The sequence below is a fragment of the Carcharodon carcharias genome, chromosome 8 (genome assembly GCF_017639515.1).
Source record: "Carcharodon carcharias isolate sCarCar2 chromosome 8, sCarCar2.pri, whole genome shotgun sequence".
Classification (NCBI taxonomy): Eukaryota; Metazoa; Chordata; class Chondrichthyes; order Lamniformes; family Lamnidae; genus Carcharodon; species Carcharodon carcharias.
The window spans coordinates 12036462-12049615 of record NC_054474.1 but is presented as its reverse complement, the minus strand read 5'-3'; the positions used below and the strand labels follow the sequence as shown (position 1 = coordinate 12049615).

General features: G+C 43.4%; 2 protein-coding genes across 11 annotated transcripts in view; one reads left to right on the top strand and one right to left on the bottom strand.

Moving 5' to 3' along the window:
- Positions 1–3826, top strand: part of tmco6 (transmembrane and coiled-coil domains 6) — a 49668-nt gene extending 45842 nt beyond the window's left edge. For 4 of the 10 annotated variants that reach the window (XM_041194076.1, XM_041194073.1, XM_041194072.1 and 1 more), the window contains one exon: positions 1088–2166. In XM_041194076.1, coding sequence (XP_041050010.1) covers positions 1088–1096 — 9 coding nt within the window. In that variant the 3' untranslated portion in view covers positions 1097–2166. Of the gene's footprint in view, positions 1–1087; positions 2167–3572 lie in introns of those variants that run through there. The other 6 variants (XR_005943843.1, XR_005943840.1, XM_041194075.1 and 3 more) reach the window with 4 other exon arrangements.
- A 1446-nt stretch (positions 3827–5272) lies between these two features.
- ndufa2 (NADH:ubiquinone oxidoreductase subunit A2) lies at positions 5273–13143 on the bottom strand. The gene is made up of 3 exons (XM_041194078.1): positions 12993–13143; positions 7326–7432; positions 5273–5489 (listed from the first exon to the last, which is right to left on the bottom strand). Exons 1-3 carry the CDS (start codon positions 13100–13102, stop codon positions 5401–5403), a joined length of 306 nt encoding a protein of 101 aa, XP_041050012.1. The 5' UTR covers positions 13103–13143; the 3' UTR covers positions 5273–5400.
- Positions 13144–13154: the final 11 nt, after the last annotated feature.

Genomic DNA, 13154 nt, shown 5'->3' with positions numbered 1-13154 from the left:
AGCCATGGCTCAGTGGGAGCACTCTTGTCTCTGTGTCAGAACATTGTCTGTTCAGGTCCCCATTCCAGAGACTTGAGCGCATAACCCAGGCTGACACTTCCACTGCAGGGAGTGCACTGCGGGGAGTGCCGCACTGTCCGAGGTGACCTCTTTCATATGAGACGTTAAACTGAGGTCCTGTCTGTCCCTCTCAGGTTGATGTAAAAAATGCATGGCACCATTTTGAAGAGCAGGGGAGTTCTCCCTGGTGTTCTGGCCAATATTTATCCTTCATCCAACATCATTTTTTAAAAAAAAAATGATCTGGTCATTATCACCTCGCTGTTTGTCAGAGCTTCAACTCTTCAAGCATCCATTCCTGCCTCCAGCGATTCTTTTTCTCTCTAACTGCAGTTATATACTGAACAAAGGGAAGTACCTCAGTTGTGTAAAAGAAAACATAACATCTCACCACTTCAAGCCAGGCTTGCTGTGCGCAAATTAAGTGCCGTATTTTCTTTGTGACAGCAATTAAAAAGTACATCATTGGATGTAAAGTGCTTTGAAACATCCTAAGGTCGTTACACAACTGTTTTCTGCCATTCAAGTGTTTAATCTGCAGCTGAAATGCAGGAATGTGTTTGAAGAGCTGAAAAATATTGTGAGGAACTTCCAGTAAAATATCTTACCTACCTATTCGCAAAAAAAAATGCTACAATTTGGAGAGAAGCAGGAAAGGGAGGGGGGGTGGGTGGGTGACTTGCTGGCAGTGAAGGCTGACAGATGGGGATGAAAGATTTCTCACTCTGGCAGCTGCTCAAGAAGCCTTTCATCCCATCTGTTTGGGGCTGTATTTCGCTGCTGCACTGACCCCTGATACCATTCTACTGAAATGATTCTGGGCATTCTCCACTCGGGTCCTAAAGGACAGCAACACTCCTGGGTGGGAGGCTGAAGGGGTTTATCGAAAGCCAGCGATTAAAGACCTTTCTGTTGTATCCATGGAAACCAGTTATCAGATCAGAAACTCATTGATACTGCATAAACTTCAGTCATTAAACATTGTATTCAGTTGCCTTTCGACTAATTATTTCCTTTCTCTCTCCAGGCTATTTGATATCGTCCCAAGCATTGGGATTGGCCAGGATAGTAATGAAGCTCGTTTGCTGGCAATATATGGAAAGTGAGAGCTCTTTACCTGTCGCATTCTCTGAGGTCAATCTCCTTTACCTCCTCTCGACCAACATCCCCATCCCATGAAGGCATTGAATACATGCCAGGGTCTAGTTAGATGGGCAGCCTTCACCACCCCTTCAAGTGCCTGTTACTCCCCAGGACTTTGGCAGATGTTTGTCGTGGGAGTGTGCACCAGGCCCGCCGCTGGATCGGCCTTTACCAAATATCTGTACGTGGCACACCAGCTGATTCTCCCCTCCCCTTCTCGGGCACCAATTGTAGTCGAATTTTCCGTCACTTCAACTGGAGATTGACTGATTGAGCTTCAGGCAGGAGTCAAACCCAGGACCTTCCTGTTTTGTACAGCTCAGCTCAACTGACCAGGGCTTCAATTAAATCTTTGCCTACTAGAAAGCTGAGTTTTCCAACAGATCCTGAAACATTTGTTTTGACTGTTCATTAGTCAGTATTCCACATATTACTAAGACAGAACAGATTGCACGAATACTGCATATCAGCCTAGTCCCAGTGCTGGTAAAATCCCAGGGGTTTTGATGTCCCATTATACATTGCAGAAATTATTTGAGTCCTCTGGATGAATTAGCTCGTTCCAAACTCTGTTCTCTAGCTACTGACTCTCCCTCTCCTTGGCAACAGTCTGAGTCTAAACCAGATTGTTCACGATCCTGATGTCATATTAACCCCGAGATGAGCTTCCAACTAAATATTTGCACCATCACTAAGAACATCTATTCCCACCTCCATAACATTGCCCCACATTGTCCCTACCTCATCTTTATTTGCTGCTGAAACCTCTCGGCTTGACTATTCTAACAAACTGTCGGTTGTCTCCTACATTATACCTTCTGATTTGGATAACTTCACACCTATCCACGTTATACTGCATCTGCCATGTATTTGCCCACTCACTCAACCTGTTTAAATCACCTTGAAGCCTCTTAACACCCTCTTTTTCACTCTCATTCCCACCAAGTTTCATGTCATCAGCAAATTTGGAAATATTACATTTGGTTCCCTCATTCAAATCATTGATATATATTGTGAATAGCTGGGGCCCAACTACTGATCCCTGCAGTACCCCACTAGTCACCACCTGCCACTCTGAAAAAGAGCCATTTATTCCTTCTGTTTCCAATTCTCAATCCACACCAATATATTACCCCCAATCCCAAGTGCTTTAATTTTACTCACTAACTTCTTATGTGGGACTTTATCAAAAGCTTTCTGAAAATGCAAATGCACCACATCCACTGGTTCTCCCTTATCTATTCTGCTAGTTATATTCTCAAAGAATTCCAGTAGGTTTGTCAAACATGATTTCCCTTTCATAAATCCATGTTGACTTTGTCTAATCCCATTGATATTTTCTAAGTCTCCTGTTATCACATTCTTTATAATAGACTCTAGCACTTTCCCATTACTGAAGTTGGGCTAACCGGTCTGTAATTCAGTTTTCTCCCCTTTTCCCTTTTTTAAATAGTGGGGTTACATTTGCCACCCTCCAATCTGCCAAGATAGTTCCAGAATCTACAGAATTTTGGAAGATGACAGCCAACACATCACTATTTCCATGGCCACTCCCTTTAGTACTCTGGAATATGTTGATGGGATGAGATGAAGTAGGGATGGGAGGATAAACACTGGCACTGACCAACTGGGCCAAATGGCCTGTTTCTGTGCTGTTAATTCTATGTAATATACCTCCCCCTTGAATATCTTGTCAGAAGTGAGTTGGGGGAGAGAAGATTGTGGGGCCATTGTACAATTTTTGAGAGCGCCCTACCAAGAGGAAGAGGGAGGGGGTTTCTACAGCAAGAAACTTAAAAGCGAATGTTGGGTCATTTTCACTTGACAATGAGAAAGCTGCAGATTTTTGGCGAACTTTTGTATTCTTGTAAATTTTAGTGTCGGAGGATGGAACACTTTCCATTTTAGGAACCCGGTGTCAAAAGCCAAGCACTCTCACATCTAGTGTAGCACCATTCGATTCAGATTAAAGCTTCTCTCTGCACTGTTCAGAACTGGCCCCAACTACAACACAGGCTTAATCCGTTTCCTACAAGAATTATTCTACAGGTTCTGAGTCAGCCTGAATTTCGACACGAGTATTTTTTCAGGCTGTTGTTGCCTGGCAACGATGTTTACAACAAAATCTGCATTCATATCGCTTCATTAATGCAGAGTTGCACAGGGAACCAAGTGCAAAAATTTCCTTCCTTACCCAGTTAAAATGCTAAAAACCAGCGGCAGAAACCAGAGTGTAATTTTAGCAGATTGCAATAAAATTTCAGTATCCCTTGTTGTGTGTAATAATCATTAAGTTAAGAAGTGTTTAGGGACATATCATGAGTTTCTTTTTTAAATAAGGTAAATGTTTGTAATTCTTTTTATTACAGGCTCTAAGATGCTTGGACGTGGGGAAGTTCTTGAATCCATCACTTTCTTTTCCCTTTCGGCCAATATTGGATTCCTGAATGTTAAATGTAGGGCCTCTTGTTATTCAAACAATGGCCACTGATCTGCTTTGCCAAGAAGTTACATTTAATGTAGTGATTTTCACAAAACAAAAATGTCCCAGGGCACTTTAATGTAGGTGTAATGGATACTGAACAAAAGATCGGAAAGAAATAAAGATTGTGCATTTATGTAATACTTCGGACGACCTCCGGATGTCCCAAATCACTTACACCCAATGTATTACATTTGATGTGCAGTCAGTGTTGTAATATAGGAAAACATGGCAGCTAATGTGTGCACAGTGAGACTCTACCATGTTTAAATGTTCAGTTAATGCTTTGTGTTGTTTGAAGGGTAAATATTGTCCAGGAACATGGAGGAACTGCTCTGCTTTTGTTTGGAAAAAGTGTCATGGGATCTTTTATGTCCACTAGAGGACAGACAATGCCATGATTTAATGTCTCATCTGACAGAACTTCTAAATGTGCAGCACTCCATCACTACTGTGCTGGAATAGCAGTCTCGATTGTGTTCAGATTTCCAAAGCCTGTGATCCAAGCAACTGAAGGTGCAGCTGCAAGTGAGGAAACAAGGAAAATCAGGGATTCACAAAAGGCCAGAGTTGGAGGAGTGCAGAGATCTGAGGGATATTGGGCTGGAAAAGGTTACAAAGGGGTGAGGCTTGGAGGGATTTGGCAACAAGCATGACTTTTTTTAAATAGAGGTGTGGCCAGACCAGGAATCCATATAGCACAGGGATGATGAGCAAATGGGAGGTGGTGCGAGTTAGGATTAGGGCAGTGAAGTTTTGGATGAGTTCAGCTTTATGGAGGATAGATGATGAGGCCTGACTAGTGGAACCAGATTCTGCTTAGAGGATCAGGCAAGGTCCTGAATTGATTTTTGATGTTAAGTTTTTCTGAAGCTGCCAGCCTGAGGGCAGGAAGCTAATGGAGTTTGATATAGAAAATGAGCAGCAGAATCCTGAATGATTAAAATGGGATGGCTTGAGCTTGAGAATAACCAAGCTTAGAAGTGATGGTGTGTATAAGGGTCCCTGGGAGAGATTTGAATTCTCATAACTAAAGTTTACAGCACAGGGTGCCATTCAGCCCATTGCTGCTGGGAATGGGGCGATATTCCTCAGCTTCTACCAAGCAAGATTATTAAGCCCTGCATTACTAACCTCAGGAAACCCAAGGATGTTGGGTGAACAGTGTTGAATCGAGATGGCAGCTTTCAAAACAAGAATTGTGCAGGGAAATAGTTTGGTCTCTTGAGTTAGTCTTCTCCACTGGAATTACCTCCAACTGTGTTTCGAATTTAGTTTAACTTTTTGACATCTAAAAACCTAAGTTTTAATCCACTTCAGGCAGATGGGATGAAGAACTCCGAAATCCATTAAAGAAACTAAGTGGAATGAGGTTGAGAAATCCCAATGCAACTCAACACAAATTGGCTTTAAATCTGACACCAGTAATGGGAAATTGCAGCAACGAAAGCAATCATGCAATCATGGTATATGCTGTCAGGCCAGCGGGAACAAATTTAATATTTTATCCAGCCCACTCATGAACATGATGTTAAAGCCAGTGGCATTTGGAATACATTGACAAATAGAGCACACGGGACTCAAATGCATTTTAATTTAGATTTATTTTACAGTTGCATATCTTTCCACTGGGAAACGAGGCAAGACGGAACAAACATTCCCATGCCATTATTTTTTATTAAGCTTATTCCTTCACAGTCCAATTGCTCTACAGTTCACGGCTTGGTAATCAGAGACTCCAGTGCCTTTGCCACCTGTTCAGAGTTTAAATTATCCAACGGCACATTTCTCTCTCTTCCAAACTCTGAAACAGGAGGGAAATAAAAAAACACAGGCATCATAAGCAGCTCAACACTTATCTCATTTACTGAAGAATTCCGTGTTCAGTCAAGCAGTTTCAGTAAAAAAAAAGCATTGCGCTTGGAGCAAATAGCAATTTACCTGCAGAACTTGGATTTCCCGTGTTTATCATGTTGAGGTGGGAAAGAGGGGTAATGGGATCAAAAAACTTGTATTTTCACAGCACCTTTCATGACTTCAGGATGTCCCAAAGCACTTTACAGCCAATAAAGTAGTTTGAAACAGTATCTTCACTTCAAATATAGGAGACGCAGCAGACGATTTATGCACAATGTCACAAAATGCAGTGAGATACTGGTCAAATAATCTGTTTTGCTGATGTTCATTGGGGGATAAATGTTGGCACTAGAGAGAACTCCCCACATCTGCAAAACAGTGGCCGAGGGTTCTGTTTCTGTCCACCTGAGGGGGCGTTTGGGGCCTCAGTTTAATACCTTATCTGAAGATGGCAACTCTTGACAGTGCCATGCTTCCTCAATACTCTACTTCTAAACTGACTTCATGGTAAAAACAAATTCATAGTAAATCTACAATTTGTATTTTCCATATTATTCCTCCCCCCCTTCCCACCCCGCCCCCGCCCCCTCCCCCCCCAAAGCATTTATTACCCATCCCCAATTGCCCTTGTTCAGGGGGCATTTCTAAGAGTCAACCACATTCCTGTGGATCTGTAGTCACATGGACCAGATAAAGGCAGCAGATTTCCTCCCCTAAAGAACATTAGTGAACCAGATGGGTTTTTACAACAATCAGCAATAGTTTCATGGTCATCATCAGACTTTTAATTCCAGATTTTTATTGGATTCAAATTTCACCACCTGCCATGGTGGGATTCAAACTCGAGCATTACCCTGGGTCTCTGGAATACTAGTCCAGTGACAATACCACTGTGCCACCCGTCTCCCCATGTGACACTGAGCTGCACAGGGAGCTATTACAACAGTTGACTAAAAGCTTGGTCAAAAAGATAAATTTTAAGGAGTCTTAAAAGGAGAGAAAGGTTGAGGGAGGGAATTCCAGAGCTTGGAGCTAGCCAGGTAAAAGCACAACCACCAAAGTAGAGCAATTGAGATCAGGGAGGTGCAAGAGGCCAGAATTGAAGGAGTACAGGGAGCGTGAAGTTTACAGAGATGGAGAGCGACGAGGCCATGGAGGTTCTTGAAAATAAGCATGAACGTTTTAAAATTAAGGTGTTTCTGGACCAGGTTAGGTTAGTGACAACAGGAAGTGATGATGATAAAATTTGATGCAAGTTAGGACACAGACAGCAGAGTGTTAGGGTGAGGGTCATTACTGCTAGGGAATTTTCAGCAGCTGCCCTGTTGTACAGATTCACTATGGTTAGGGATAGAATGATTACATTCAGGGTAAATGAAGTTACTTTCACAACACCTCCAACAAGTTCTCAACCTCAAAGCTGCCCCTCTTATAAATTGTTTTCTTTCCCACATTTGTCATCCTGTGGTCTCTGGGAAAGACACTTGGTAAATATGGGGCAAACTCTGGATCTGGATCCCTTCAGGCTCAGTCAGACTCCCCAGACTCGTTACAAATTGGACCACATAGCCAGAAGAGAAGATTTATAGAAGTTTACAGCACAGCAGCCATTTGGCCCATTGTGTCTACACCAGCTCTTTGAAGGGGCTACTCCAATTAGTCTCACTCCCCCTCAGTCTGGACTGGATTGAAACTCAGGTATAAAAAAAGTCTAAAGCCACATCACCGTCTGCCTGATTTAAGGTGCTATTTATACTGTGACCTGTAGTTCATGGTTCCTTACCATATCGAGCCCAAGCTTTAGACTGTACACCGGCACATTCTCGGATTAGAATAGGAAATGCTGGATTCGCCTTTTTCAGTGCCACATAGTGCTGCTCGATGAAATCCCTGATTGAACCAAAAACACCAACAGTAACTCCACAGTTTTATGGAATCATTCAATGATATAGCACAGGAGACCATTTGATCCACCCTACCAGCTCTTTGAGCTATCCAACTAGTCCCACTCCCTGTCCTTTCCCTTGAAGCCCTCAACATTTTCACCCTACAAGTATTTCACCAATTTCCTTTTGAAAGATACTACTGAATCTACTTCCACCACCCAATAAGGCAGTGCATTCCAGATCACTGCTGCATAAAGTTTTTCATGTCACCTGATTCTTTTGCCAATCACCTGAAATTTGTGTTGACCATTCCTTTAACTTGTTTTTGTGAGGGTTTAAAATACCCAAAATCAGCACTCTGCTCAAAAGTATTGTCCTCTGTGACTGCATTATGAAGAAAGAATTTATACAGCACCTTTCATGACCGCAGGACATCCCAGGTGCTTTACAGTCAATTGAGACTTTTAGATTGTTCTAACTCAAAAACCCTACAGCCAATTTGCACACAGCAAGGTCCCACAGCAGTGAGATAGCTGACCAGGTCAACTGTTCTAGGTGATGGCTGAGGAATAAATATTTTCCAGGACACTGGGTAAAACTCTTCCTCTTCAAATTTGCTCTAGGATCTTTCACGTCCACTTGAGGTGGCAAACAGGGCCTCAAGTTTAACCTCTCATCCAAAGGCCAGCCACTGCAACAGTGCAGCATTCCCTCAGCATTATCGTTAAAGTGTCAGCCTAAATTACATGCCCCAAGGCGTTGGCTTGAACCCACAACCTACCTCAAGTGGCGACAGTGCTACTAACTGAGCCACTGCTGCAAATCTTGCTAAAAGGCCAAGCTCTGCCCGATATCATCCACCCATTTCTCATAGCAAGTTTAAAACTGGCAAGCAATTCATCCTTTCTGCAAGTGGCAGAATAGCTGACACAAGACCACTGCAATATCAGCTGCAAAATTGTCAACAAAATATCAATTAAAATTACAGTGACAGAAATGTTTTCTCAATTGCTTTTGCCATGTGTTGGTTAAGTACATTATATGGATTATTTGGCCCAAGGGCCAGTTTCTTATAGCACATCTGTTTCTCATTATTCTTCTCTGGATCTCCCTTCTCGACTCTTCTTTTCAGTCAATTCTCAACACTATTCTTCAAACGTAGGAGAGACAGCAGACAATTTATGCACAGTATCACAAAATGCAGTGAAGAACTGATGAGATAATCTGTCTTACTGATGTTGGTTGAGGGATAAATGTTGGCACCAGAACACCAGCAACAACTCCCCAGATCTTCTGCAAAAATAGTGGCCAAGGGATCCGTTTCTGTCCACCCGAGGGAGCAGATGAGTCCTCAGTTTAATGTCTCAACCAAAAGATGGTAACACACAGTACAACGCTCCCTCAGTACTCCTAAACTGACTTCATGGTAAAACAAATATAATTCACGGTAAATATTTTCCTGTTCTACAATTTGCGTTTTCCAATTTCCCCCCCCCCCCCCCTCTGTCACACCAGATGGTTCTTTTGGGAGTTTTCTGTAATATTTGGGTTGGACCCCAGGTGGTTACGTTGATCAGAAGTAAATCTGCCTCCCACCATCTGGCTAAAGATTTATTTATACCTTCATCCATTTGGAGGAGAAGTGACCCAAGCAAAACTGGGCCACAGTTTCAAAAGAAAAAAGTGCAGCAAAACCACAAGGAAACAGGAATGGTTTTTAAATGAGTACTCTGCACTTAATGAGAAAGAACGTGGTAAAAGATGACTGACTGATAATCAGGAACTAGTTACAGTAAATTCATGACCTCAAGTTACGTGTACCAGTTTGTCTCAGAACCTCTGGATTCAGTCCATCAGACCAAAATTAAAACTGGTTGAAACTTGAAGGCTACACGGAGAGATACTTTATTTCAAAAGATACATTAACTGGAGGCTCCATCTGCCTGTTCTGCTGGACATAAAAACAGCACCATTTAGAAAAGCCTGCAGTTCTGCCAGTGCCTGGGCAGGAGTCCGCCCTTAGCCAATATCGAGAGGAGATTAAGTGATATCTTTGTTGTTTGTCTGTCATTTCGGATGTAGAACGGCGGCTGTGTTTATTCATGCAACAACTGCTCCATTTCAAAAAGTAATTTCACATGTGAAGAACTTTGTGAATTGGTGTCAAATGTGATAAGGCTCTTTTTGCAAAAGCAGGTCACAATGTTGTTGATAGCCATTAACATTCTTTCATCTCTTCATCTGAGATCTAGACACTACAAATGAGCACATCACATTCTCAAGACAACCCAAAGTGCATCATAAGGAGCCGGTTGCTGTTGAAGTGCAGTCACCGTTATAGAATCATACAGCATAGAACATGGACATTTGGTCGAGTGTGTGCGGCTCTTTGAAAGTTCCCTAATTAGTCTTACTTCTTTGCTCTTTACCTATAGTCCTGCCAAATATTTCCTTCAAAAAATTCAGTTCCCTTTTGAAAGTTTTGATTGACCACTGCCCTTTCAGGCAGTGCATCCCAGATCATAAAAGCAAAACATTGATTTTATTTCAGATTTCTAGCATCTGCAAAGTGCTGGAAAAACTCAGCATGTCTGGAAGCATCTGCGTAGAGAGAAACAGAGTTAACATTGAATCCAAAATGGCTCTAGTTCTGAGGGGCTTTGAAGAATTATATTGGAATTGAAGCGTTAACTCTGTTTCTCTCTCCATAGATGCTGCCAGACCTGCTGAGTTCTCCAGCACTTTGTTGTATAACCAACTGCAACAATCAATTTAAATACAGCAAGATCCCATAAACCAAGTGCAAGATGAATGACCAGTTAATCTTTTTTTGGTGTTATTCAAGGAATGAAGGTTAGCCAGGACATTAGAAAAACAAGCCCTCCCCACTTTCCTTGAAATAGTCCCACAGGATCTGAGACATCCATCTTAATATCCCATCCAGAAGACAACACCTCCGACAATGCACCATACCCCCAGTGTTAAACTACAGTTGCGAACTGCTGCGTTTCACATGGGCTCTTAGCTTTTGCAGGCCCCATTTACACACATGCTGAGGAAATAAGCAATGCTGGAATCTTTGAACTCACCTTGTACATCCGTCTACCTCTTCACCCCACATTTTCCCAACTCCTCACCCAAAACAACACTTCATCCCTTCACCCTCTCCCCATTACCTCATCTCTGTTAACTTGCCCCCTAAAAAGACTTGAAACATTCTATATGAATGCATGACCAAACATTCCAAAGCACCATATAGCCAAAAAGGCACTTCTGAAGTGTAGTCACAGTTGTGATATGAAATGCAGCAACCAATTTGCACCAGCAAATTCCCACAAAAAAAACAATGTCACAATGACTAGATATTCTGTTTATGTGATGCTGACTGAAAGATAAAATATTAGTCAGGACACTGACTCTCTTGCTTGACTTCAAAATGATGCCGTGGGATCTCTTATGTCAGCTGGGCAAGGTAAACAGGCATTTAACAGAAGAAAAATACCACAAATACTGGAAATCTGAAATAAAAATTGAAAGTGCTGGAAATACTCAGGTGTGGCAGCAACTGTAGAGAGTAAAAATGTTAACATTTCCATAGAGTCAGAGTTTTACAGCCCAGAAAGAGGCCCTTCAGCCCATCATGTCTGTGTCAGTCATCAAGCCCCTATCTACTCTAATCCCATTTTCCAGCACTTGGCCCATAGCTTTGTATACTATAGCATTTCAAGGTTCATCTAAATACTTCTTGTATGTTGAGGGTTCCCATCTCTACCACCCTTTTAGACAGAGTGTTCCAGATACCCCCACCCTCTGGGTAAAAAACATTTCCTCAAAGCCCCACTAAACCTCCTGGCCTTACCTTAAATCTATGCCCCCTGGTTATTGACCCCTCTACTAAGGGGAAAAGTTTCTTCCTATCTATGCCCCTCATAATTTTGTACACCTCAATCTGGTCCCCCTCAGCCTTCTCTACTCTAAAAACAAACCCCAGCCTATCTAGTCCCTCCTCATAGCTGAAACACTCCAGCCCAGGCAACATCCTGGTGAATGTCCTCTGCACCCTCTCCAGTGCAATCACATCCTTCATTTCATGTGGCAACCAGAACTGCACACAATACTCCAGATGCGATCTAACACCTAAAACATAACCTCCCTGCTCTTGTATTCAATGCCTCAACTGATAAAGGCAAGTATCCCATATGCCTTGTTAGCCACCTTGTCTACCTGTCAAAGAACAAAGAAAAGTACAGCACAGGAACAGGCCCTTCGGCCCTCCAAGCCTGCGCCGATCATATTGCCCGTCAACTAAAACATTTTGCACTTCCGGGGTCCGTATCCCTCTATTCCCATCCTATTCATGTATTTGTCAAGCTGCCTCTTAAACATCGCTATCGTACCTGCTTCCACCACCTCCTCTGGCAGCGAATTCCAGACAATCACTACCCTCTGCGTGAAAAACTTGGCCTGCACATCACCTTTATAGTTTTCTCCTCTCACCTTAAATCTATGTCCCCTAGTAATTGACTCTTCCACCCTGGGAAAAAGCTTCTGACTATCTACTCTGTCCATGCCACTCATAATTTTGTAAACTTCTATCAAGTTGCCCCTCAATCTCCATCGCTCTAGTGAGAACAATCCGAATTTCTCCAACCTCTCCTCATAGCTAATAAACTCCAGATCAGGCAGCATCCTGGTAAACCTCCTCTGCACCCTCTCCAATGCCTCCATATTCTTCTGGTAATGTGGTGACCAGAATTGCACGTAATATTCCAAGTGTGGCCTAACCAAGGTTCTATACAGCTGCAGCATGACTTCCCAGCTTTTATACTCAATACCCCTGCCAATGAAGGCGAGCATGCCATATGCTTTCCTGACTACCTTATCCACCTGCGTTGCCACTTTCAGTGACCTGTGGACCTGTACACCCAGATCCCTCTGCTCGTCGATGCACTTAAGGGTTCTGCCATTTACTGTGCAATTCCTGCCTGTGTTAGACCTTCCAAAATGCATTGCCTCGCATTTGTCCGGATTAAACTCCATCTGCCATTTCTCCGCCCAAGTCTCCAACCGATCTATGTCCCGTTGTATCCTCTGACAATCCTCTTCACTATCTGCAACTCCTCCAACCTTGGTGTCCTGCTGCCTTCAAGGATCTATGGACATGCACACTAATTTTTCCAGTTCAAATGAATGTTTTTTTCAGAAGATGAAGGTAGAGGGGCCCTTGATTTAACATTTCATCAGAAAGACAGCACCTGTGACAGCGCCAAGCGCCTCAGCCAGTGCGGCACTCCCTCAGTACCGCATTGAGGTGTCAGCCTGGATTTTCATGCTAAGCTCTATGGAATGGGGCAGACCACCCCCACCCCCACCCCCACCCCCACCCAATACGCCGAGATGTTTTCAATTATGGTGGGGTCCACTTGAGCCCTGGAGCTGCTCACTCAGCCCTGCACTCGGACTCCAGCGCCCTCCGGTGCCCTTCACACAACCCACCCCCGACAATCACACTCCGTCCAGTCCCCCGGGCCGCATCCTTCCTCCGAACCCCGGCTAGCACTGACCTGGTGCCCTTGCTGGCAGCCGAGCTCTGACACAGGTGGATGCGGAGTTCCCGCAGGTTCTGGCTCAGTTTAGAGCCAATGCCTCTCACCACAGCACCAGCCGCCGCCATCTTAAGCTCGTCCCTGCGCCTCCACCAATCCAATCCAACCACCGAATTGATT